The sequence below is a fragment of the Prionailurus viverrinus genome, chromosome B3, assembly GCF_022837055.1.
Source record: "Prionailurus viverrinus isolate Anna chromosome B3, UM_Priviv_1.0, whole genome shotgun sequence".
NCBI classification, from domain to species: Eukaryota; Metazoa; Chordata; class Mammalia; order Carnivora; family Felidae; genus Prionailurus; species Prionailurus viverrinus.
Genome location: NC_062566.1, coordinates 141,216,222 through 141,239,324, shown reverse-complemented (window position 1 = coordinate 141,239,324; position 23,103 = coordinate 141,216,222). Strand labels below are relative to the sequence as shown.

The following is a 23,103-nucleotide window of genomic DNA, read 5'->3' as shown; positions in this document are numbered from 1 at the left end:
CCATTCCTGCCTAAGGGAAGGCTTTTCTGTGGTGTTTTCCGACTCCCATATTTCCCAATGCCTTCACATATCCCTAAGGCCCTCTTTTTCATTTGTTTTGTACTTTCATATTCCACGTGTAAGTGAGATGATATGGTATTTGTCTTTCTAGACTTACTTCGCTTAGCATAACACACTCTAGGTTCGTCCGTGACGTCACAAATGCCAGATCCCACCCTTTTTTATGGCTGAGTAGCATTCCATTGTGTGTATGTGTGTCTACACCACATCTTCTCTATCCGTCCATTTGTCAGTGAACACTTGGGCCGCTTCCACATCTTGGCTATTGTAGATGACGCTGCAGTAAACATAGGGACGCACGTATCTTTTCAAATTAGTGTTTTCCTTTCCTTTGGGTAAATACCCAATGGTAGAATTATTGGACCATATGGTAGTTGTATGTTTGGTTTTTTGAGGAACCTCCATACTGTCTTCCACAGTGGCTGCACCAATTTACATCCCACCAATAGTGCACGAGGGCTCCCTTTTCTCCACATCCTTGCTGACACTTACTGTTTCTTGTGTTTTTGAGAACAGCGTTCTGACAGGTGTGAGGTGATACCTCGTTGTGGTTTTGATTTGCACTTCCTGATGATGAGTGAGGTGAAGCGTCTTTTCGTGTGTCTATTGGCCATCTGGACGTCTTCTTTGGAAAATGTCTATTCAGAGCCTCTGCCCATGTTTTAACTGGATTGTTTGTTTGGTTTGGTGCTGAGTTATAGAAGTTCTTCTATATATTTTGGAAATCAACCCATTATGAGATATGTGATTTGTAAATATCTTCCCCCATTCTGTAGGCTGCCTTTCTGTTCGTAGATGGTTTCCTTTGCTGGGCAGAAGCTTTGTAGTTGGTGTAGTCCTAATCTTTTATTTTTGCTTTTATTTCTCTTGACTGAGAAGACATACCTGAAAAAAAAAAAAATGTTGCTAAGGCTGGGATCAAAGAAATTCCTGTTAAGCCTCTTTTTTTTTTTTGATGTTTATTTATTTAAAAAAAAATTTTTTTTTCAACGTTTATTTATTTTTGGGACAGAGAGAGACAGAGCATGAACGAGGGAGGGGCAGAGAGAGAGGGAGACACAGAATCGGAAACAGGCTCCAGGCTCCGAGCCATCAGCCCAGAGCCCGACGCGGGGCTCGAACTCACGGACCGCGAGATCGTGACCTGGCTGAAGTCGGACGCTTAGCCGACTGCGCCACCCAGGCGCCCGATGTTTATTTATTTTTGAGAGAAAGTGCCCCAAGGCTCTTTTTTTTAAATTGTTGTATTACTTGCCCCCATGACTTCAAAACATGAACACAATGGGAAAATTTGCCCAGGAGAGTAAGCTTGCTAAATTCTCATCCATCAGAGTAGGAAGCCAGTCAATAATATTGAGAATTGAAAAATCAAGGAACAACAGCATGATATTTACAAATACGAAGATAACACATATACACACAAACTATAGAAGAGTTGAAAGCATTGTCCCTGGGGCACATGACTCATAGATGGGCCTGGGCCTGCTGTTTTACATCAAAGTCTTTGCATACTATTTGTGTGGTTAAGAATCAAGTCAATGAGGGGCACTTGGGTGGCTCCCTCGGCTAAAGGTCTGACTTCGGCTCAGGTCCTGATCTCACGGTTCTTGGGTTCAAGCCCCGCGTCAGGCTCTGTGCTGCCAGCTCAGAGCCTGGAGCCTGCTTCGGATTCTGTGTCTCCCTCTCTCTCTGCCCCTCCCCTGCTTGTGCTCTGTCCCTCCCTCTCTCTCAAAACTAAAAATAAGCATTAAAAAAATATTGTAAAAAGAATCAAGCCCATAGATTATTTTAGTAAGAATAAGAATTACGGTTGGTCTTTGAACAACACAGGTTTGACTTACATGGGTCCACTTATACACAGATTTTTTTGACAGATACAGTACAGTACTGTAAACGTATCTTCTCTTGCCTTATGATTTTCTTAAAGTACTTTTCCTCTAGTTTACCTTATTACAAGAATATAGTATATAAGACATACAACATACAAAATACGAGTTAATCGATGTTTCATGTCATTGGTAAGGCTTCCAGTCAACAGTGGGCTATTTGCACTTGAGTTTTGGGGGAGTCAAAAGTTACATGCAGATTATCCACTGCCTGAGGGCCCCTAACCCCTGCGTTGTTCAAGGCTCAGCTGTAACTCGAAACATAAAGAAACCTAGGCGTTTTGTCCCATTTTATCCCGAGTTTTGCACGTTTGGGCTTTGATTTGGAATTTGAATCAGGTCTTTCTGTCTCCATGTAAAGAGCATTGGAAGCCCGTTTGGGAGGTGACAAGAAGCGAGTGAGGCGCTGTAACCTGTACCCGTGCGTGCGTGTGTGTGCACGCTCACTCCCCTCATGGCCCAGCCAGACCCATCTTTCAAGAGCAGTATTATTCTCCAGCAAGGCTCCTGCGTGGCCTTGACATGTTCTTTACACCTCATTCAGCTGAACCTCCCTCCTTGCTCAGCCAGGCAGGCTAACAGGTGGGCAATTTCCCGTCCGGGTCACAGGGAGGCATGTCCGGTGTCGTCCTTGTTCACGTGCAGGAGCTTCCTGAACTTGTCCATGACCATCTCGGGCACCCCACTACAAATCACACTAGTCAGTCACATGGTCTCCACATGCCAAGAGAGCCTAGCCCACTGCCAGCTGCCGTCTTTGGGGCTGGCAAAAAGGACAGATCACCCTGTTCTAGCTTGTGTTCGTGTCTGTGTGGAGGAGGCTGAGGTGGGCGAGTGAGAGAGTAGCAGCACGGCTACGCAGCTGATCTTTCGGCTGTGGGCATTTCGAGCTCAGGCTGGCACGCCTGGGCGCCTAAGGTTGCAGATCAGCGAGGAGGAGGACGTTGGCTTGTCCGGGGATCCGGGACCCTCCTTGCCCGGCAGCAATGGCTCACCCAGTACAGGGTATCAGCAAATGCCTGTGGGGCATTCCCCGTGTGCCACATCGATCATCTCATGTGATCCAGGCAAGCATCCTTGTGGGAGACCCTATTATTATCCTCATTTTACAGATGAGCAAAGGGGAGGCACAGAAAAGTTGTATACCTTGGCCAAAGTTACACAGCCGTAACTAAGTTGCAGGTGGTCTAGTTCCACAGTCCAAGCTCATAGGTACTATGTGAAAGCATATTTTCTTACCTTCTTTATTGCAAAATGGATTCTAAGCTCATAAAGCAATGCAAAGTGCGTGCCGAATACAGGATTTAAAGTAAAAACTGGGTTTCAGTCTTGGCTCTCTGCCTGAGGAAGCTCACCTCCATGAACTGCACCCACCGTCCCTCCAAGTCCAGTGGGTTTGCCCAGTAAAGTGCCCTGATAGGAGATCAGGGGACAGATCCCAGCTCCTCCCGGTGGGGGGCCTTGGACAGGCTGTATCAGTTGCTCTCAAGGTCAGGCCTCCCCTTGGTGCCTCTTTTGCTGGTGACCTCCTCTTCCATCCTGCAGCCCTGGGGGTGGTAACGGTCTCCCTGAGCTGGCCCTGGAGTCCTGCACTCTCCCTGCGGCTCCCTTACTGCCCCCACTTCCGTAAGCAACGTCCCTTTGTAAATAACCCTCCTGGAATTTCCCTAATTTGCGGAAGCCATCTGTTTTCCCATGGGACCCTGACTGATGTGACAGCATCATGAATAATGGTGGAAACTGGAAGCACCTGAAATGTAGGAGAGCACGGGGAGGGGGGGCTGTTGAGGGGACCCTGAGCGGCTCGGCGGGAGGTGATGCAGCCAGTGGAAAGATGTTCGGAAAAAAACATTGCAACGGAGTGGGGGAAGGGCATGGCTAGGGTAGGAGGCTTGGGGAAGAACAAAAGACCTGCGGCTAAACTGCGTTTATGGCCAGACCTCTAACAAGTTCCCTGCGGGCAGGGAGTGCGACCTCGTAGCCTCAATTCTAGCACTGAGGGGGGACACAATAAAGATCAGAAGCCAATGAATCAAGGAGCGTGTCAACGAGCGTCCCAGCCCAGCCCAGCCCTCTCTCTTGCCCACGGAGGCCCGAGGTGAATCCCAGGTGGAGGGGAGAATGCGGCTGAGGCCTCAGACCAGGACGAAGGGCTTGTGAGCGTGTGCATGCAAGCGTGCGTACGTGAGGGTGCGCGCGCGTGCAAGCACCTGGCGGAACCGCGGGGAAGCCGGGCTCTCTGGGGCGCCCCGCCCACTGGGGGCGGAGCCTGCGGCGGGGAGGAGCGGAGGTGCGGCGCGGAGGGGAGGGGCGGAGACTGCGGCGCGGCGGGGAGGGGCGGGGTCTGCGGCGCCCGGGGCGCTGCGGCGGGCGCTCCGGCACCGGCGGGAGCTGTTGCAGTCCCAGCCACCTTAGGTCCCCGCTCCGTGGCCCTGGGCAAGTGGCGAAACCTCTCTGGGCTTCAGAGAGCACCTGCCTCACGGGGTCCACCGCAGGGTGAGTGGAAGCTACCGTGTGCTGAGCGTTTGCTGTGTCCCGCCACCGGCAGGCCGCACCCCAAGGCAGTGAGTGACCCGGCCGTTCGGCCCCGGCGGCGGCGGAGTGGGCTCCGCTCCCCCGCTCCCCAGACCCCGCCTGAGGCCCCCGCGCGTGGTAGCGGCCGGGCGCGGTGCCCGGCGGCCGGGCGCATTTCCCTCGGTGCGCGCGACGGGCCACGCGCCACCCGCAGAGTGGCGCCCGCTCTGCCCTGTGCCGGCGGGGTGGGGGCCGCACGCGGAGGGCACACCCCCCCGACAGCCCAGCGAAGCACGAAAAACACACAGATCGCTGGCGGTGGTCTTTTCTAACCTTGACGACAAAAATACCCTTTCATGCGCCACATGAGCGAACGGAACCACGACTGATTCACAGCTAACAAGGGTTCTCCCGGGAACTGTGAGAGTGGAGCCCCCTCCCCACTGTCCCCACCTCCACACTGTGGGGCAGGGGGCTGGGGGCACGCTGGCCACCTCTAGGGCGGAGTGGCTGGGGTAGGAGTTGGCCTGGGGATGGGTGGAGGTGGGGGGAGTGTCTGGCACGCGAAGGTGGACGGGCTGGGGAGCAGGAGCTCCTGAGCCCCTGGGGCGGGGGGGGGGGGGGGGGGCGGTTCATTACCCTTTGCTGGGTGTGGGGAACCCTGAGGGCTGTGGGGAGCCGCTGGGGAAGTGGCCAGGTGTGATTTACACTTTGGAAACACCCTTCTGGCCTTAGGGGGACTCAATCAGCGGGGGTGGCTCAGGTTAGGGTGCAGTGGGAAACAGGGTTGGCTGGCAGAGAGAGGGAGAGGCCTAGGTCATGCCCAATGTCTGGCTGGAGTGCTGAGTAGATGGCAAGGTGGGGTGGGGGGGTGGGGGGGGCTGGACAGAGGGAGGGGGTCCTGAAGTGAAGAGGGAGGGTGGCCCTCCCCAGGGACAGCATGGCAAAACAGGACACAGCCCTGGACCTACCAGTGCCAGCTCCCCAGGCCCGCAGTGGGCTCTGTGGGCACCAGGCGGGCTGATCCCCAGCACTGGTTGGAAGTCTCGGGGGCCATCCCAGGGCCTTTCTTTCCGTCTCTCCTAAGAACCCCCCCTTCAAGCACAACGGAAAGGAGTCCCCTTCTCCGCATCCGCCTTCTTCCTCAGTCCTCCTAAGGGGCTTCCCTTCTCCACCCCTGCCATCCTCCCCGTGGTGCCCACCGGGCCTGGGAAAGCAGAAACCAGGCCCCTCTCCTCCCCTGGAAAAGTGCCAAGATAAAATCCAGGCTCCTCGTGGCTCCCAAACCCAGACTTGATCTTACCTCCCTTCGCTCTCCCCCCGGCTCCTCCCTTGAGCCCCCAGTGCTGCCCCCAGAGTTGCTGTCAGTTCATCCCCTTCTCACCTGCTTTTTCTCTTCCTTCGCACAGTCTCCCTGAGGAGTCCTGCCAGGCTAGCTCCTCGGTATTTTGCTCCTAACTCAAATGTCACCTTCTTCTGGAAAAAGCAGCGACCTCTGTCACATTATCTGGCTTTATTGTTTTTTTATTTTTTTAATACACTTAACCAGTGTTGGAAGTTATTTCGTGTTCTTGTTTATCATCTTCTCCCCTGACCAGAATATAAGCTCCATGAGTATAGGGACCATGTCTGTCTTGCTCAGGTTCTGTCACTACAGCCTGGACCAGTGCTGGGCACCCAGGGGAAACCCAGGCGACACTTGTTGCCTGAGGGAACGGACCCCTGGGCTGAACAGGTATGTCGCCAGCTCTAAGGTGGCACGTTGTGACAGGTGACCCAGGACTGAGCAGTTTGGGAGAAGGAGTTCTCCTGGGGGGATCTGGGGAAACCTTGAAGAAGAGGAAGGGTTTGAATTGTGACAAGAACAGGTACCACTTCTTGAGGAAATTGACAGTGCTTTTGTGGCCACAGGAAGGTGGATGAACGAGGACTTGGAGGAGGGAAGGCTAGGGTTTGGGACAGCTGGTGTATAAGATCGAGATGTGGAGGGGCGCCTTGGTGGCTCGGTCGGTTAAGCATCCAACTTTGGCTCAGGTCATGATTTCACGGTTGGTGAGTCTGAGCCCTCCATTGGGCTCGGGGCTGACAGTGTGGAGCCTGCTTGGGATTCATTCTCTCTCTCTCTCTCTCTCTCTCTCTCTCTCTCTCCCTCCCCCCCCACCCCCACCCCGCCTCTTCCCCATGTGTGCATGCATGCATGTGCTCTCTCTCTCTCAAAATAAATAAAAAAGTTCTAGCTGTGGAATGCTAGGGACACGGGAGATTAAGTTGGAAAAGTAGATTGTGGCTATGCTCTGAGGGCATCTTGTTATGGACTGAATTGTGCCCCTGCCCCCCAGGATTCATATGTTGAAGTCCTAACCCTTCTATAACCTCCAGATGTGACTATTTGGAGATAGGGTCTTTAAAGAGGGAATCAAGGTTAAAGAGAGGTTATATGGGTGGGCCCTCATCCAATATGACGGGTGTCCTTACACAGGGGGAAAGCCACCAGGGCTGCACGTACAATGAGAACATTCCCAGCAAGGGAATGGCCATCTGTAAGCCAAGGATCAAGACCTCAGAAGACCTCGGAAGACCCAGCCCTGCACACACCTTCTTCTGGGACTTTCAGCCCCCAGGACGGTCAGTTTCTGTTGTTTAAGCCCCCTGTTCTGTCATCTTTTGTTTTGGCAGCCCTAGCAAATGAATATAGGTCTTAAGCTTTTTATATTTTAATTTTAAATTGTAATATTTCATCTGGTTCAGAAATCAAATATAAAAAGCAATAATGACCAGAGGATCAAGGGCCACATCAACAGTGATACGTCATATTGATAGTTTGTGCCCTTGGTAGGATGTGATGAAAATGGTACTTCACCTGTGTGGTCTTCCTCCAAAAAATCCCAGAACCTCAGTCCGATTATAAGGAAAACGTCAGGTAAATCTCAAGTGAGGAACATTCTACAAAACACCTAACCCGGGGGGTGTTGGCTGGCTCAGTCAGTGGAGTGTGTGACTCTTGATCTTGGGGTCATGAGTTTGAGCCCCATGTTGGGTGTGGAGCCTACTTAAGAAAATAAAATAAAAATAATATTCAAAAAACCCACCCAACCTATACTCCTCAACACTTTCAAGGTCATAAAAATACAAGGGAACTGGAAAATTGTCACAGCCCAGAGGAGCATAAGGAGACATGATATCTTAAATGTGGTGTGGTGTCTTAGATGGGGTCCTGGAATGGAGGACCTTGGGCAACACTAAGGAAATCTGAGTAAGGTATGGCCTCTAGTTAATGCTCGTGTATCGACATAGGTTCACTAGTTTAACGTGCCGTGCTCACATAAGATGTTAATAATAGGAGAAACTGGGATGGGAGGGAGCCTGTGAGAACTCTTTATTTTTCCTTGGAGTTTTTCTGTCAATCTAAAACGGTTTGAAAAATAAAGTTCATTTTTCAAAAGTAATAGTGAAAAGTCTCACTCAGATTTCTGTCCACTGTGAAGCGACCGTTCCCACCCACAGCCACTAGTTCATTAATGTTCTGTGCATCTTTCAGGAATCCTTGGTGCAAATATGAATCCATGCTGATTTTCTCCCTGAAAGGCCTTTGTGTTTTCTTTGAAGAGCGTTTAATCATTTTTGATATGTAACATTTCAGACATACAAAGTGGAGAGAAAAATACAACGCACCCCCTGTGCCCACCACCCATATTCATCACTTATCAAGAATTTGCTGTGTATGCCTCACCACCCCTCCCTGTCTTGCTGTCCCCCTTTTGGTCGTTTTCAAACAAATTCTGGACCTCTTACATATGCTAGTATGTATCTCTGAACGATCTGCATAGCTTTTATTTTATTTTTTTAAATGTGTAACTTTTTTATTTTTGAGAGATGGTGCGAGTGAGTGAGGGACAGAGAGGATGAGAGAGAGAGGGAGGGGGGTAGAGAGAGAGAATCCCATGCAGGCTCTGCCCTGACAGAGCCCAAAGCAGGGCTTGAGCTCACCCGATGCGGGGCTCGAACTCATGAACCATGAGATCATGAGCTGAAGTTGGACGCCTCACTGATGAGCCAACCAGGTGCCCCATTATTGTTTTGTTTTTTTTTAATGTTTATTTACTTATTTTGAGAGAGAGAGAATGCATGTGAGCTGAGCACTCGTAAGTGGGGGAGGGGCAGAGAGGGAGAGAGAGAGTCCCAAGCAGGCTCCACCCTCTGGGAGTCTGATGCAGGGCTGGATCTCACAACCACGAGATCATGACTTAGGCTGGAATCAAGAGTCAGACACTCAACCGACTGAGCCACCCAGGCGCCCCCTGCACATCTTACGATATACTAAAGTCTATATCTCACCATCAACAGTGGTTCCTGAAGAACCTTTTGTGAACTTTAGTCTGGGTGATGAGCAGACACAGGAGAGCTTTGCAGGGCGGGCGTGTGTATATGTGACCTAGTTCTGTCTGTGTGTGGGATGATTTGGGCTCGGAGGAGGTTAGAGCAGGGAGGCCAATTATAAACACACTTGGTCTGGATGGCAAGTGGTAGAGCCTGATGCATGGCGGCCGCAGCGGGGTGGGGAGGAGAACCAGCTAAGGAGCCTGTCGAGGCGGGGGGCACCAACCAGCCTGGCTTCAGATACACGTCTGCCTGGAGGATAGACGGGGCCTTGGTGTGAGGGCAGGGCAGCTGCAGCTGTCTGTACCCAAGGGTCCGGTGGCTAGGCTTTCCTTTTCAGAAGAGTGGGCTCATTTTGACCACCTCAAGGCAGGTGTCCCAACTCTGCAGTGCCCCGGCAAAGCCTGTCCTTTGCTTGGCTTAGTGGGCCAGCGCCCACCCACATGGGTAAGGAACATCAGCATGTCAGAGCAGGAAGGCCACCAGAAATCACAGCATCTAACTCCTCTCTGGTTACGCACAGAGAAACAGAGACCCAGAGAAGGGGCGTGTGTTGCCTCGGCCACACAGGGAGCGAGAAGCAGAGCAGGAATGAGACCCAGGGTCTCTGACTTCCTTCCTCCCATTACCCACAGCTCCGTCTTCTCTCCGAACCCTGCTCCCAGAAGAGATGTGATACGAGCCAGTGCTGCCCGTGTGCATACGTTTGAAACGTCCTGGGTGACTCCGCTCCCAGGGACGTAGGCACACTAAGCCTGCTTGCTAATGACAGCATTACTACAGGAGACTATTTACGGAGCACCTACCATGTACCACAAACTGTGCTGGGAACTTTGTATACGTCATGTCTGAACCTCTCCAAATCCCATGAGGCAGCCACTATTATTTCTGTAATCTCCCATTATAGAGATGGGCAAATTGAGATACGGAAGATGTAGCTTGGCTAGGATCATACAGTGAGGGTGTGGCAGAGGCAGTGTTTGTCCAACTGGAAAGTCTGCACTCTTAAACACTAACCCCTGTGGCCTCTGAAGAACAGGGGTGGCTTCCCGTGAAGAGGACGCTGCTCACTCCCTGGCCTCCACCCTCGTTGTCCCCCAGACCCACACCCCGGCCCTGAGCCTCTCAGTGGACAAGACAGGCTACAGATGGACCCTGAGCCCCTGCTGTCGTCTCCAAGACGCTGGGCCCTACCCAAGGTGGTTTATGGCCTTTGGTGTTTGGGGCCGTAATCAGACCTCCATGTTCAGGGCGCGCATGAAGTGTCAGCGCCGCCTGCGAGGACATCAGACACAATGTGCTCTCAGGGTTCAAACGAACGGATGCCTGCCCTTTCGACGGCCTTTACTACACTCTGTTCCGTGCCCTGCGAGGGGGTCTGGACACATTGCCCTGGTGTCCGTCATTCAGGCGCTCAGGCCACAGCGGGAGGTGCCACGGGAGACAAGGCTGTAAGAAGAGACCGGGTCCCTAGAGATGGGGCCTGGACTCTAACCAGGGTGCTCCGAGCCGCAGGGATGTTGGCCCAGGTGGGCCCAGGCTTTCTAGGCCGCGGCTGGAGAGCGGGTGCGGCGCAGGAAGGCCGGCTGCAGCAGGGCGCCGCCAGCTGCAGAAGACGCGGTGGCGGACGGGCGATCAGGTGCCCAGGGGCCGCGGCGCGGGGCGGGTTCCCGGGTCCCTCCCCATCGGTGCGGGGCCGGGTCACGTGGGTGGTTTGGGGCGCACCACGCCCCTCCGGCCGGGCCCCCAGCTGCAGCACCCCCACCACCACCGCGGCGCCGGGAACCCGGGGTCAGGCCGCGGTCAGACGCTGGCGCGCGCCGTGGCCGCAGGATGCGCCCCGCCCCTCGGCGGTCGCCGGGGGCCCAAGGTTCGAGTCCCGGCCTTGGTGTGACTCGCCGCGGGGAGGCCCCTCCCCGGCCCTGCCCTCTTCCGGCCTCGGTTTTCCCATTCCAGAGGTCTCGGAGAGCCTGCGCTGCCGGTCACGCGCGGCCCCGAGCCCACAGGCCGCCACACGGGGCGGGGCAGCGGCTAGGCGTCCGCAGCGCGCCCGCCCGCGGGAGCGCGGACGCGCACGGGCGCGCTCGCACCTGGCCGCCGCGAGAGCGGGTTTGGGCGGGCGGGGCCGGGGAGCCCCGCCCCCCCCGAACCCGCCCCTGGCCCCGCCGGGCCAATCGGAGCGGGCGGCTGGCCCCGTGTGGGGCGACGCGCTGGGGGCGGGGCCTGCGGGGGCTGAGGAGAGAGCCCGAGGGCCGGCGGCGCGAGGCGGTCGGGCGGAGGCGGCGGCGGCCGGTCCCGGGACAGCGACGCAGCGCGCCCGCGGCCGCGACAGGGCCGGTCAGGCTCCGCAGCCCGCCGCAGCCGCCGCCTCGCCGCCGAGGGCCCGAGATCGCGGCGGCGGGTGCGCGGCCTGTGAGAGCGGCCGGAGCGGCGGGCGCGGCGCGGCGCCGAGCGTCCTGTCAGGCGGCCGAGGGCGCCGCGGACCCGCGCCGCGATGATGCCGGTGGGTGCGGGCGGCGGCGGCTTCCTCCGTGGGCGGCCGGCCAAGCCTCCTTCCTCCCGCGGCTCCCCGCCCCCGGGGCCCGCGCGAGGCCGGGCGGGCGGGGAAGGAAGTGGCCTGGCGGGCGCGCCCGGCCCCGGCGCCCCCCGGGCGGGCAGGTGGGGGCGGCGCCGGGCTGTCAGCGCGGGCCGGGCGGGGAAGGGCTGGGGCCGGGGTCGGGGTCCGGGCGAGGATCGCCGCGGTCTTCCCCGCCCTGCGCCGCGGGGTCTCCCCCCCCCCCCATCCCCCGCTCCCCCGGGCCGGCGCCCCCTCGGCCGCGGCCCGGCCCTTCCTGCGGACCCTCCCGAGCCGGGGGCTGCCCGGGAGGGGGAAGCGGGAGATGAAATTGGAGCCAGTCGTTTTTTCATCCGTTCTGGCGGGTGGTCAGACGGGCCGGGGGGCGGAGGGGGGGGCTGCCGTTTGGCGCCCGCTCGGTTTCGGGGTCTCGCGGCGCCCGTGTGACCCCCCCCCCCGGCCTGAAATTTTCTGGGGTCGCGTTCGCAGTCGGCGCCGTGTACACCTCCGTGTGGCGTTCCCACGCTTGGAACCCCGTATTTGTCCCCAGCCCTGCCCCGATTCTGAAATCGTGTTGCATTTAGGAATTTACGTGGGGGATGGATTTGGAGAGCCATCTTAGGAATTCCCCTGTACCGCGTCCTGCTCGTTTGTACGTTCTGCTTCCACTGGCCTTGCTGTCACTGTGTTCTGGGGGTTGAACGAGGTTCACCGGTGGCGGTGCCGCCTTTGTCCTGTCCTCAGGGATGCGTTCTGCTAGAAAGAGGACGCTACATTTGCCATTTCCTTTACCCGTAGTCTAAAGAGCAGCGGGTGCTGACTTACAGTTGTCCTGATCTGGATTTTTTTGCGAGATAAATGCCGTGACTTAGGAAAAAAATGTAGGACTGGTGGCACCCGGTTGGATGTACTGGTGTTCCGAGTGCCTTTATTTTGGGTAAAATTCAGGAACACATTTGTAGTAAAGCAACAGCAGAATCATTGTCGTGACCTACAATTTCTACGTTGCAAATCACATTTCTGAAGGAAAGTACCGTTTCTCTGCATTTTCAGCCTGGATGCTGCTCGTTTGCGCCGCTGCACTCAAGGACATTTAGATTAGAATTTTGCCCCCCCCTGATCTTTCAAGTCATTTCCTGTCTCTTGATAATCTCTTCTCCCCTTTTTGAGCTGATTCCAGCACATGTTTGCAGAGTCTTAAGCTTTGACCTCGTTGATCCCGAGGTCCTTCTTTGGCATCAGGGCTTGTGGGGTTTCTAGACGTTTGGTTGAAAAGGAATGATTGTCTTGTAATGGAAGGAGAATTGGGTGAGGATCCGAAGGTCGCGCGTTGAGTCCCGGTTCTGCTACTTTTTAGCTGTGTGACCTTGAACGAGTCAAGGTCTCCAGCCTGGAATGCCGCCTCCGGCAGGAATAAAGACATGCCGGTGTCTGACGACCAAAAAGGGTGGCGTGTCCAGAAGTGCTGGTCAGACAGTGCCGTGCGAGTCCTTATTGTTGTCGGCGTGGCTCTAACTGTAACCTGGGAAAGATAAGGCATCTGGAGGCTGTGCTTCCCTAATTCTCGCTGGCTGGATTTGGGAAAGGCGTTACGGTGTTGGGGAGTTTTGAAAGCAGTTTTCCTTGAATCACGTGACAGTTGATTGTACTAGATACTGCAGTAATATTGAAGGGTATCTGTGCAATTTTGGTTGGTTTCGTCACTGTGTAGTGTTTACACGTACCCTGTTAAGGACCTGGCTTACATTTTCCAGAGGATATACTGACATTTACCTCCGTTCCACAGGGTTAGGGTTTCTAGTCTCTTCCTTATCATGTTTCTTTTTTAAGAAGTGTGCTTAGCTGGCAATTGGGAAACTTCATGATACTCAAAATAATCAAATACTACTTAAAAAAAAACAAACAGGTCTGTTAGCTATTTCAAACACACTGCTTTTGTTTTGAAATGCCTTCTAGAAACATGGTATTTTTCTTAGTCTCTCCTTTGTGGCCTCTAGGTCTGTATTTCCTTCTTGATCCCTAAAAAGACTACTTGTGGGATTGAGCCCTTCGTCTATTAACACAGTTGGGGCTGGTTGTAAATTTAACACAGGTTTTAAGGACTTGCCATTCTTACTTGGTCCTATCTTTATGTATCCAAGATGTAAATGATTTTTCTTACTTTACTGTATATTTGGTGTTCGTCATCATGAGGAATCATCAAAGGAAGATTGGCTCATGTTTTGCGTCCTTTGTATACAGCAGTACACGCTTTCTTTTCTAGTTCATATTGTTCTTTTTTTTTGTCTTAAATCTTTATTTAAATTCTAGTTAACATATAGTGTAATACTGGTTTCAGGAACAGAATTTAGTGATTCATCATTTACACATAACACCCAGTGCTCATCACAAGTGCCCCCCTTAATACCCATCACCCATTTAGCCCAGCTCCCACCCCCCGCCCCTCCCCTGCAGCAACCCTCAGCTTGTTCTCCATAGAGTTGAGTCTCTTATGGTTTGCCTCCCTCTCAGAGCAGTACTTTCTAATAGGAATGTAATGGGAGCCACACAAATGTGATTTTCTAGGAACTACATTAAAAAGGTGGTATTTGAGTAATGTCTTTTGTTAATGCAGTATATCAAAAGCATTGTAGCATGTAATCAATATGAAAAATTTACTAATGTAATATTTTACTTTTTTTTTTTTTTTTTTAACTAAGTCATTGAAATCCGGTGTGAATCCTGTGTGACTCTAGTGAAGTTTTACGTTTATAGCTCATACCAGTTCAGAGTAACACATCTCAGGTGCTTGGTAGCTACGTGTCGTCAGTGGCTACCATATTGAGCAACACAGGTTTAGAGTATATTTCTTTTAGTTATTTGAGAATTGGCAGTTAGTGTGTGGTGTCTGTGGTAACTTTTAATTGATCAGATGGTTTACTGCAGCACCCAGTCTCTCAGCTGTTGGGAATGAATGGGAGGATATCTGGCCATGTTCTTATCTGACACAATAAAGCCTTTGAAGAGGTCTTCAATTTGCCTGTTATGCAAAGTTCCTAGACTATTTACTTTTAAACAAAGTTATATTTTGGAATTTTCCCTTATTAAAATAGTACTGTGTTCTAGTGTCTGTTGTCATTCACCTTTTTGTCAGTGGATGACATTTTTATTATTTTTTAATTTATTTTTAAATTTTTTTAACGCTTATTTATTTTTGACACAGAGAGAGACAGAGCATGAACGGGGGAGGGTCAGAGAGAGGGAGATACAGAATCTGAAACAGGCTCCAGGCTCTGAGCCATCAGGACAGAGCCTGACGCGGGGCTTGAACTCACGAACCGCGAGATCGTGACCTGAGCTGAAGTCGGATGCTTAACCGACTGAGCCACCCAGGCGCCCCAGTGGATGACATTTTAAAAATGTTTTCCCAGGGCACTTGGGTGGCTCAGTCAGTTGAGCATCTGTCCCTTGATTTTGGCTCAGGTCATGGGATCGGGCCCCGTATCAGACGCCCCGTATCTCCCCTGTTCGGGCACATGTTCTCTCTCTTTCAAATAAAAAAATAAAATAAAATTAATAATAAGTGAAAAAAAGGACTCAGCTTGGGTCTCTCATTCCAGAGATCTTTAAAATAAATAAAATAATAACATAAAAATGAAACTGTTTTCCTAAGAAGAAAATGGGCTGTGCTTTAAAGATTACTCATTGGCTTGTGCCTAAGATCTGGACCTGGAAGCATTTAGGCTATGCCTAAATAACTTTGATAGAAATAAGAACGTTAATAAAGATAGCCTGGCTCAGAGCATGAAAAGAATGAAAACTGCCTTGCTCATTGGTCGGCATCTTTCTTTTCAGAAGAGAGGGAGCATTTTGCAGCTGGTAAAACTTCTTGTGCAAAGGTGAAATAGATCTGGGGAATGGCGCTAAGGATACTTTTTTCTTTTCCAAAGGAACGTTGATGTGAGTAAAGGAAGTTCTGTGGTTCTAAAGTGTTTTATTCATAAGGGAAGCACTCTGGTGTTTTGGTAATGTTAGCGGTGAGACTCCTTACCTCCAGTAGGCACTGCATAGTATGACTAGCTGATTCCACTCCTTTCTGTCCTAGGAGCCCTTTCAACATATTAATTGTATAGGCTATGGGTTAAATTAATTTGTGTTTAACATTTAACTTTCATTAAACAAACATTCACTGATTTCAGATACTTCCTAACTATACAGAAAAAAAAATTTGAGGTACTAGAATAGGTCTTTCTTTTTAAAATTTTTTTAATGTTTATTTATTTTTGAGAGAGGAGAGAGAGCACGAGAGGAGGAGGGGAACACAGACTCCTAAGCAGGCTCCAGGCTCCTAGCTGTCAGCATAGAGCCTGACGCGGGGCTGGAACTCACGAACTTCCAGATAATGACCTGAGCCGAAGTCGGACACTTAACCGACTGAGCCACCCAGGCACCCTGGTCTTTTCTTTAAGCCATCAGCTGTCGTGTAATTGATAAAACACACTGGAAGAAGAGAGATTTAGGTTCTAGTCCGCACTTTTTAGTACCTGTGTAACTTTTGGACTTAATTTCTTTGGACCTCAGTTTCTCATCTGTGAGATGAGTTGGTCTTGGGTGATTTCCTACTGTTTATGGTTGGTCCAGTAGTTAATACATAGCAGATACTTTCATGAAAGTCAGTAATCAGGCTACATCAAAGGTTGAGGCAACCTGACACTTGTTTTGACAGCCCTAATAGTAAACTTGTTCACGGCCCAAGTATCTTTGTATGCTAGAGCAGATAAGAGCTCAGTAGGTGTTCACTATTACTGTTAACTAATAATTTAGTCACTTGATAGGCTTGAATTGTATCCTAATTTAGCAAACAAAGCACTGAAGACTAGAGAAGATTTTTTAAAACTCTGGCTTCTTTAAAACAAATATTACAGACATAATATTGCCATTTAAAATAACTCCAGCCTTTAGATTGCCCACAGATTCATAAAAAGAAAAGCTAAGTCTCAATCATACAAAGGTGTGTATATAAAAGCTTGCCTTGCAGTTTTATTGAACTTAAGAACCGTCTACGCGGAGAGCTCTTTAAAGGCTACAGTGTGAAGTGCAGCCATAAAGTTGCAGCTCTTGACCTTCCTAGGGCTCGACTGGGTAATAGTGAGTTGGTAATAGCGAGTTGGTAATAGTGAGTGAGTGCTCCGGTGAATGGTTGTTGTCATTATGCATTTAGGCTCTGTGTCATAGGTTTTGTGGTGGTGTCTTTGTTTTTATGGAGAACTGAGGCTCACGAGGTAAAGAAACTTGGCTAGGTGCTCCAGCTCCTAAGTGGTAAAACGAGGTTTGAAAACAAACAAGCTGACTCAAAGCCTTTGCTCCTATCCTTTGTGCCCGTCACTTAGGGAAGTTTGCTGTAGTCAAGGCATTTCGCTGTGGGTGCTAGTGAATCGAGTTTGGCTAAATGTTTTCCCCTTATGCTCAGCTCAAACAGAGCTTAATATTTAAAAGAATCCCAAGGTGAATCTTCTTTTTTTTTTAATTTCCAGTGTAGCTAACACAGTATTATATTAGTTTCATGTGTGCAATATAGTGATTCGACACTTCTGTACGTTACTCAGCGCTCATTACAAGTGTGCTCTTAATCTCCTTCACCTGTTTGCCCATCCCCCACCCACCTCCCTCTGGGAACCATCATTTTGTTCTCTGTAGTTAAGAGTCTGTTTTTTGGTTTGCCTTTTTTCTTTGTTTTTTTCCTTTTTCTTTTTTCTTTGTTTTTTGGTTTGCCTTTTTTCTTTGTTCCTTTGTTTTGTCTGTTAAATTCCCATATGAGTGAAATCGGATGGTATTGGTCTTTCTCTGACTGACTTACTTCACTTAACATTGTACTCACTAGCTCCATCCTGTCATTGCAAATGGCAGGATTTCATTTTTTTTCTGGCTGAGTGATATTCCAGTGTGTGTGTGTGCGCGCGCGCGAGCGTCTTCTTCTTTTATCCATTCATCTATTGATTAACATGGATTGCTTCCTTAATTTGGCTGTCGTAAATAATGCTGCTGTGAACATAGGGGTGCATATATCTTTGCAGATTAATGTTTTCGTATTCTTTGGATAAATAATAGTAGAATTACTGGATCATATGGTAGTTCTATGAAACTCCGTACTGTTTTCCACAGTGACTGCACCAGCCTGCACTCTCACCAACAGCGTTCAAGGGTTCGTTTTTCTTAACATACTCCCCAGCATTTGTTTCTTGTGTTTTTGGTTTTAGCTGTTCTGATAAGTGTGAGGTGATAGTTCATTGTGGTTTTGATTTGCATTTCCCTGTGATAAGTGATGGAGAGCATCTTTTCATGTATCTGTTAGCTATCTGGATGTCTTTGGAAAAATGTTCATGTCTGCTGTCTATTTTTTAAATTAGATTATATGGGTTTTTGGTGTTGACAAGGTGAATCTTTTTTAAAAAAATTTTTTAAATGTTTTATTTATTTTTGAGAGAGAGAGAGAGCACAAGCAGGGGAGGGACAGAGAGAGAGGGAGACACAGAATCTGAAGCAGGCTTCAGGCCCTGAGCTGTCAGCTCAGAGCCCGACGTGGGGCTCGAACCCAGAACTGCGAGATCATGACCTGAGCTGAAGTTAGATGCTTAACCAAGTCACCCAGGCGCCCCTGAGTTGGTTTTTTTTTTAAGTTTGTTTATTTGAGAGAGAGAGCGCGCGCACACGCATGTGTGAGTGGGGGGAGGGGCAGAGAGACCCTGTCTGTGCAGAGCCTGACTCAGGGCTGGATCTCACAACTGTGAGATCATGACCTGAGTCAAAATCAAGAGTCCAGTGCTTAACTGAGCCACCCAGGTGCCCCAACAAGGTGAATCTTTTTTTTTTTTTAATGTTTTATTTATTTTTGAGACAGAGAGAGACAGAGCATGAACAGGGGAGGGTCAGAGAGAGAGGGAGACACAGAATCTGAAGCAGGCTCCAGGCTCTAAGCTGTCAGCACAGAGCCCGACACGGGGCTCGAACCCGCGGACCATGAGATCATGACCTGAGCCGAAGTCGGATGCTTAACCGACTGAGCCACCCAGGCGCCCCAAGGTGAATCTTTTTGATAAAAAAATAATTTTCATCATCTTGAGTTTTGGGGCAACTCTTAAAAATTTTTTTTTATTATGTTTATTTTGAGACAGAGACACAGTATGAGTGGGGGAGGGGCAGAGAGTGAGGGAGACACAGAACCCAAAGCAGGCTCCAGGCTCCAAGCTGTCAGCACAGAGCCCGATGCGGGGTTCAAACCCACAAGCTGTGAGATCATGACCTGAGCCAAAGTTGGACGCTCAACTGACTGAACCATCCAGGCACCCTGGGACAACTCTTTTAAATGTAAATGTCATTTTCCTTTCTCAGCATCCTACTTAAACATACTATGCCAGTATATATGCTTAAGAGTTACTTAGGATTTCTAGCATAATAGGAACTTAGATTATCATGTTATTGTATTGAAGTTATATAACTGGTTGTCAGCATGTGTTTTTGTTTGTGTTTGCACAGATGGGCAATAATCTTCAGCAAAAGTTTGGTGGTATTTTGGTGCCCAGAAGTACTGTTGCCATAGTTATTTCACAAACGGTGGTTCTAAGGATGAACTTAGAAATGGTGGTAATAATCAAGTTCTGTTGTGACACTTTCTTGGCCTAATTGCTTTATTTCACTGCAAATATAACTGCATGGTTGTTGTTCATACTAATAAGCAAAAGCTACTGTTACTGGGTTTTGTAAAATAAAAATCTTTGCCTGGTGATATGTAGAGCAATAAAAGACCGTGAGAATGAGATTGTTTTAAAATTAATAAACGGAGCGGAGCACCTGGGTGGCTCAGTCGGTTAAGCGTTACACTTCAGCTCCGGTCATGGTCTCATGGTGCATGGGTTTGAAGCCCACATTGGGCTCTGTGCCGGCAGTGTAGAGCCTGGAGCCTGCTTCAGATTCTGTGTCTCCCTCTCTCTCTGCCCCTCCCCTGCTCACACTCTGTCTCTCTCTCAAAAATAAACATTAAAAAAAAATTAGGGGTGCCTGGATGGGTCAGTCAGTTAAGTGTCCGACTTTGGTTTAGGTCATGGTCTCACATTTCATGAGTTTAGCCCTGCATCAGGCTCCGTGCTGGCAGTGTGGAGCCTGCTTGGGATTCTCTCTCTCACTCGGTCTCTCTGTCTCTCTCAAAATGAATAAATTCAAAGAAGAAAAGGTTTTTTTAATTAAAAAAATAAAATTAATAAATGACATTTGAAATATTAGTGTATAGTTCATATAGGATCCTGTTAGTAGTATTGTTAGTATATCTACAGAAAATGTTAACTGAAGTTTTGGTAGAATCATGATCTATAACATATGTTATGATTGTAATCGTCATGGCTGAAGCAGGTGCAGAGGCCCTGTGGTAGGACCGTGCCCGGCATACTGGAGAAACAAAAGGAACCCTGTGTGGCTCAAGCAGAGTGCGTGAAAGGGAAAGTGGGGGAGATGAAATCAGAAAGGTGATGGTGATGGGAGAGTTTAGGATCTTGTAGGACCTTACAGGTTATTCACATAAGCTATTTTAAAGACCAAAGATATGATGAGACATTTCTATTGGAAGAAATGAAACAGTGGTTTATTTTTTGTGTTGTAAGTTCTGAGTAGCCAGCATGACCTAGGTGTGGCCGTAGGAGTGTGGGTCCTGGTGTCAGTCAGCTTAAGTGTGGATTCTGGCATCACCATTTGGCTCTCCGACTTTGGGTGAAGTTACTTGACCCCTCAGTTCTTAAACTGAGGATAGTAATTGTAAATTTATAGGGTGATTAGGAGGATCAGGGTGATTATTATGGTGAAAGGAGCCTGCTGTGTAGTAAATGCTCCGTACATGGTAGTTATTTGTGATAAGTTTCATTTCCTCTGGGAAGCTTTTACCATCTTTGCCTTGGCCACATCTACCAGTATAAGCAGCCTGGTGCATCTTTTTTTTTTAAAGCTATAATTCATATACCGTAAATTCATCTTTTAACATGTTCAGTTCAGTGGTTTTTAGCGTCTTCATAAGGTTGTATGACCATCACCCGTGTCTAATTCAGAACACTTTGCCTGGAGCGTCTTTGTAGTGCTCGCCATACTTGCAGTCGAAACATTCGTTTGTGTGGCTGTTTGATTAATGTCTGTTCTTGTCCTATGCTGTAAGTTTCACAAGAGCAGATGCTGTGTCTTTTTGTTTGCTTCTTACCACCAGTGCCTGTCCAAGGGACCGGCCACGTAGTGGGTGTTCGGTGACAGTTTGTCGAGTGAAAGAAGATATAATGTGGAAAGTAGCTTTGGACCCCATCGCGAAGAGGTGTGTGCGTGTGTGTGATGTGATGGGATTCACACTTGACCCTGTGGGTGGTCAGAAACCAGCGAGCATTTTCAAAGCGTGCAGTGGTGATTTGTATGAAAGAGGGATAATTCTGAAGCCGGAGAGAATAGACCGTGGAGCGAGGGAGAGTGAACAGAAGCAGGAGAAGCGGTAAGGGGACCGATGGGTGCGAGGCAGGCTTGACCCGAAGACGAGAGAGATCTGCTCGGTGGGTAAAAGAGGTGGTGGGGGGTGTGTACGAGTGTGGAAGTGTGAGTGTGATGGCACGTGAGCAGAGCTGTGAGTGTGTGTACCCACGTGTAGTGTGTGTGTGCTTGAGAGAGAGAGGAAGGAAGTCCGGTGCCTGGAGCTGAGGATAACCGGTTTATTGCGTCAGCAGCCAGGCTCGTCTTTCCTTTAAGATAGAGACCACTTGAGAAGGGGTCTGTTTTAAGGGCTTACGGGGACCAGTGAGCTCCATTTTGGTCGGATTGAGCTTCAGATGCCTGCTGTATCCAGAAAGGGGTTACGCTGAAATCCTAGGGTAAAATAAAGAGAAAAATCATCGGCCCTATGTTAAGTGGTTTTCAACGTTGTGGTTTAGGCACTCTAGATCGCTGCCCGGGCGTCTGTGGCATGCCACACACCGTCCCTCGTGCTTGTAAGTGAGCCCCACCCTGGGCCCCGAGAGACCAGGCTGAGCTTCGTGGGCAGGGGCTGGCCCGGCTGCCCGCCCGCGTGCTCTTGGCGCCCGGAAGACCTCGCGTGCCCGCTTGCTGGAGCAGTGCAGTCCGTGACTTCACGTCGATCGTTTGTGCTCTGCTTTTCCTGTGTGGCACGTTTATGTTTCTGATGGCAACCTTGAAAGTAGAAGCAGTAACTCGTAGTTAACCTCACAAATGATCAACGGATAGGCGGAGATGTTTGTGGTAGAACTAGAAATGAGAAATGAGGTTGGTCAAAATGTGAAGAAAGAGGAAGTAAAACTTTTAGGATTAGCAAGGAGGACACCTAACCGTAGGAACAAAGTATTTTGTGATAGAAAATAGGCGTGAAACAGTATAGTGTAGTGGTTATCGGCTCAGACTCTAGGGCCAGGGTTTCAGATTCCGTATTTGCCACTTCCCAGTCCATGACCTCAGACAGATTAGTTAACCTCTTCGTGCCTTATTGTCTTCTTTAAAAGGAGTTTAATTACAGTAGATCTCAAAACGCTGTTGTGAAGACTGTCAGCTGCTTAGGGCATTCTGTTAATATACAGAACAAGTACTCAGTAAACGTTCTTCAGATTTCTCTAGCAGCCGTGAGGCCTCATGGCGGACGGGACTCCGAAAAGGATCCTCGGTGCACTTCCTCGCACTGAGGTGGACTGCCTGTGTCCTGCGCGCCGAGAGAACAAATAGTAGTGGCAAAATCTATCAAGTTGATAGAACAGAGGGGGGATGAATGGTTTGCTTTTCTTGGAAGTTAAAGTTGACCTTCTCTTTCCAGTACCTTCTGTTTTCCGGACCACAGTTTAGAACCAGAATAGGATTCATTTCACTCAGTGTTCCATCAGTGAGCTGAGAAGTTGCCCCCTCCTTGCTGGTCTCTACTTAGATGGCGCCTTCCAGGCCACCCTGTCTGAAATGCCCCTTGCAGTCCCCTTACGGTGCTTTGCTTCTCTTCATGGTACTGGTGCCCACCTGGCATTTATTTGCGGAAGCTCCGGGAGAGCAGCCTTTTGTTTCCACTTCCCACTGCGGTATCCCCGAGTGCCTGGGACGTTGCCTACCTCCGACAGGCATTCAGCAAGTACTTGTTTACTGAATGGCCTCAACAAGCATTTGGGGCACAGTGCTTATATGCTGGCTCTGTGCCAGGCCGGGCAGTCCCTGCTCTCCGTGAGCCCACAGTGGGGAACGGCCAAGTAAACAAAAATGCCCTTCCGAAAAGATAAAAGTGGGAAGAGTGGCAGAGTACGAGATACGAGCAGAGCATAGTGGCAAGAGGAGACTTCTCAACCTTGGAATGTCAGGGGAATTTTCAGCGAGGAGGTGACATTTGAGTAGCGTTTCCAAGGATGAAGGAGAGGGGCAGAGGTGATGGGGAAAGGCTCTTAGGTAGCGGGTTTAACGCGTACAAGATATTGGGATCTGAATCTGTGTGCTGTGCTCAGGGAGATGGCCTGGAGCATGAGGCCGGATGAAGCCAGGGAGGCTAAAGGGTGGGGACAGATCAGATTCGGAGGAGCGTGTATGACCTGCGTAAGAGTGTGAGCTTGATCCTAAGAAAGATATGAAACCGTTGAAGGTTTCTATTTTTAATTGTAAAATACACGTGACATGAAAGTTTCCGCGTTAACCGCGTTTAAGCGTACAGTCCTGTGGCGTCAGTCCCCTCACACTGTG

General features: G+C 50.0%; 1 protein-coding gene across 3 annotated transcripts in view; it reads left to right on the top strand.

Annotated features, from left to right (window-relative positions):
• Nucleotides 1–4,340: 4,340 nt before the first annotated feature.
• The window catches only part of PPP1R13B (protein phosphatase 1 regulatory subunit 13B), a 100,778-nt gene continuing 82,015 nt past the window's right edge, over nt 4,341–23,103 (top strand). The window contains exon 1 of one of the 3 annotated variants that reach the window (XM_047864489.1): nt 4,341–4,442. Coding sequence is in view for 1 of the 3 variants with exons in the window: in XM_047864485.1 (XP_047720441.1) it covers nt 11,332–11,340 (9 nt within the window). In the remaining 2 variants the exon portion in view is untranslated. Of the gene's footprint in view, nt 4,443–11,114; nt 11,341–11,455; nt 11,496–23,103 lie in introns of those variants that run through there. The other 2 variants (XM_047864485.1, XM_047864492.1) reach the window with 2 other exon arrangements.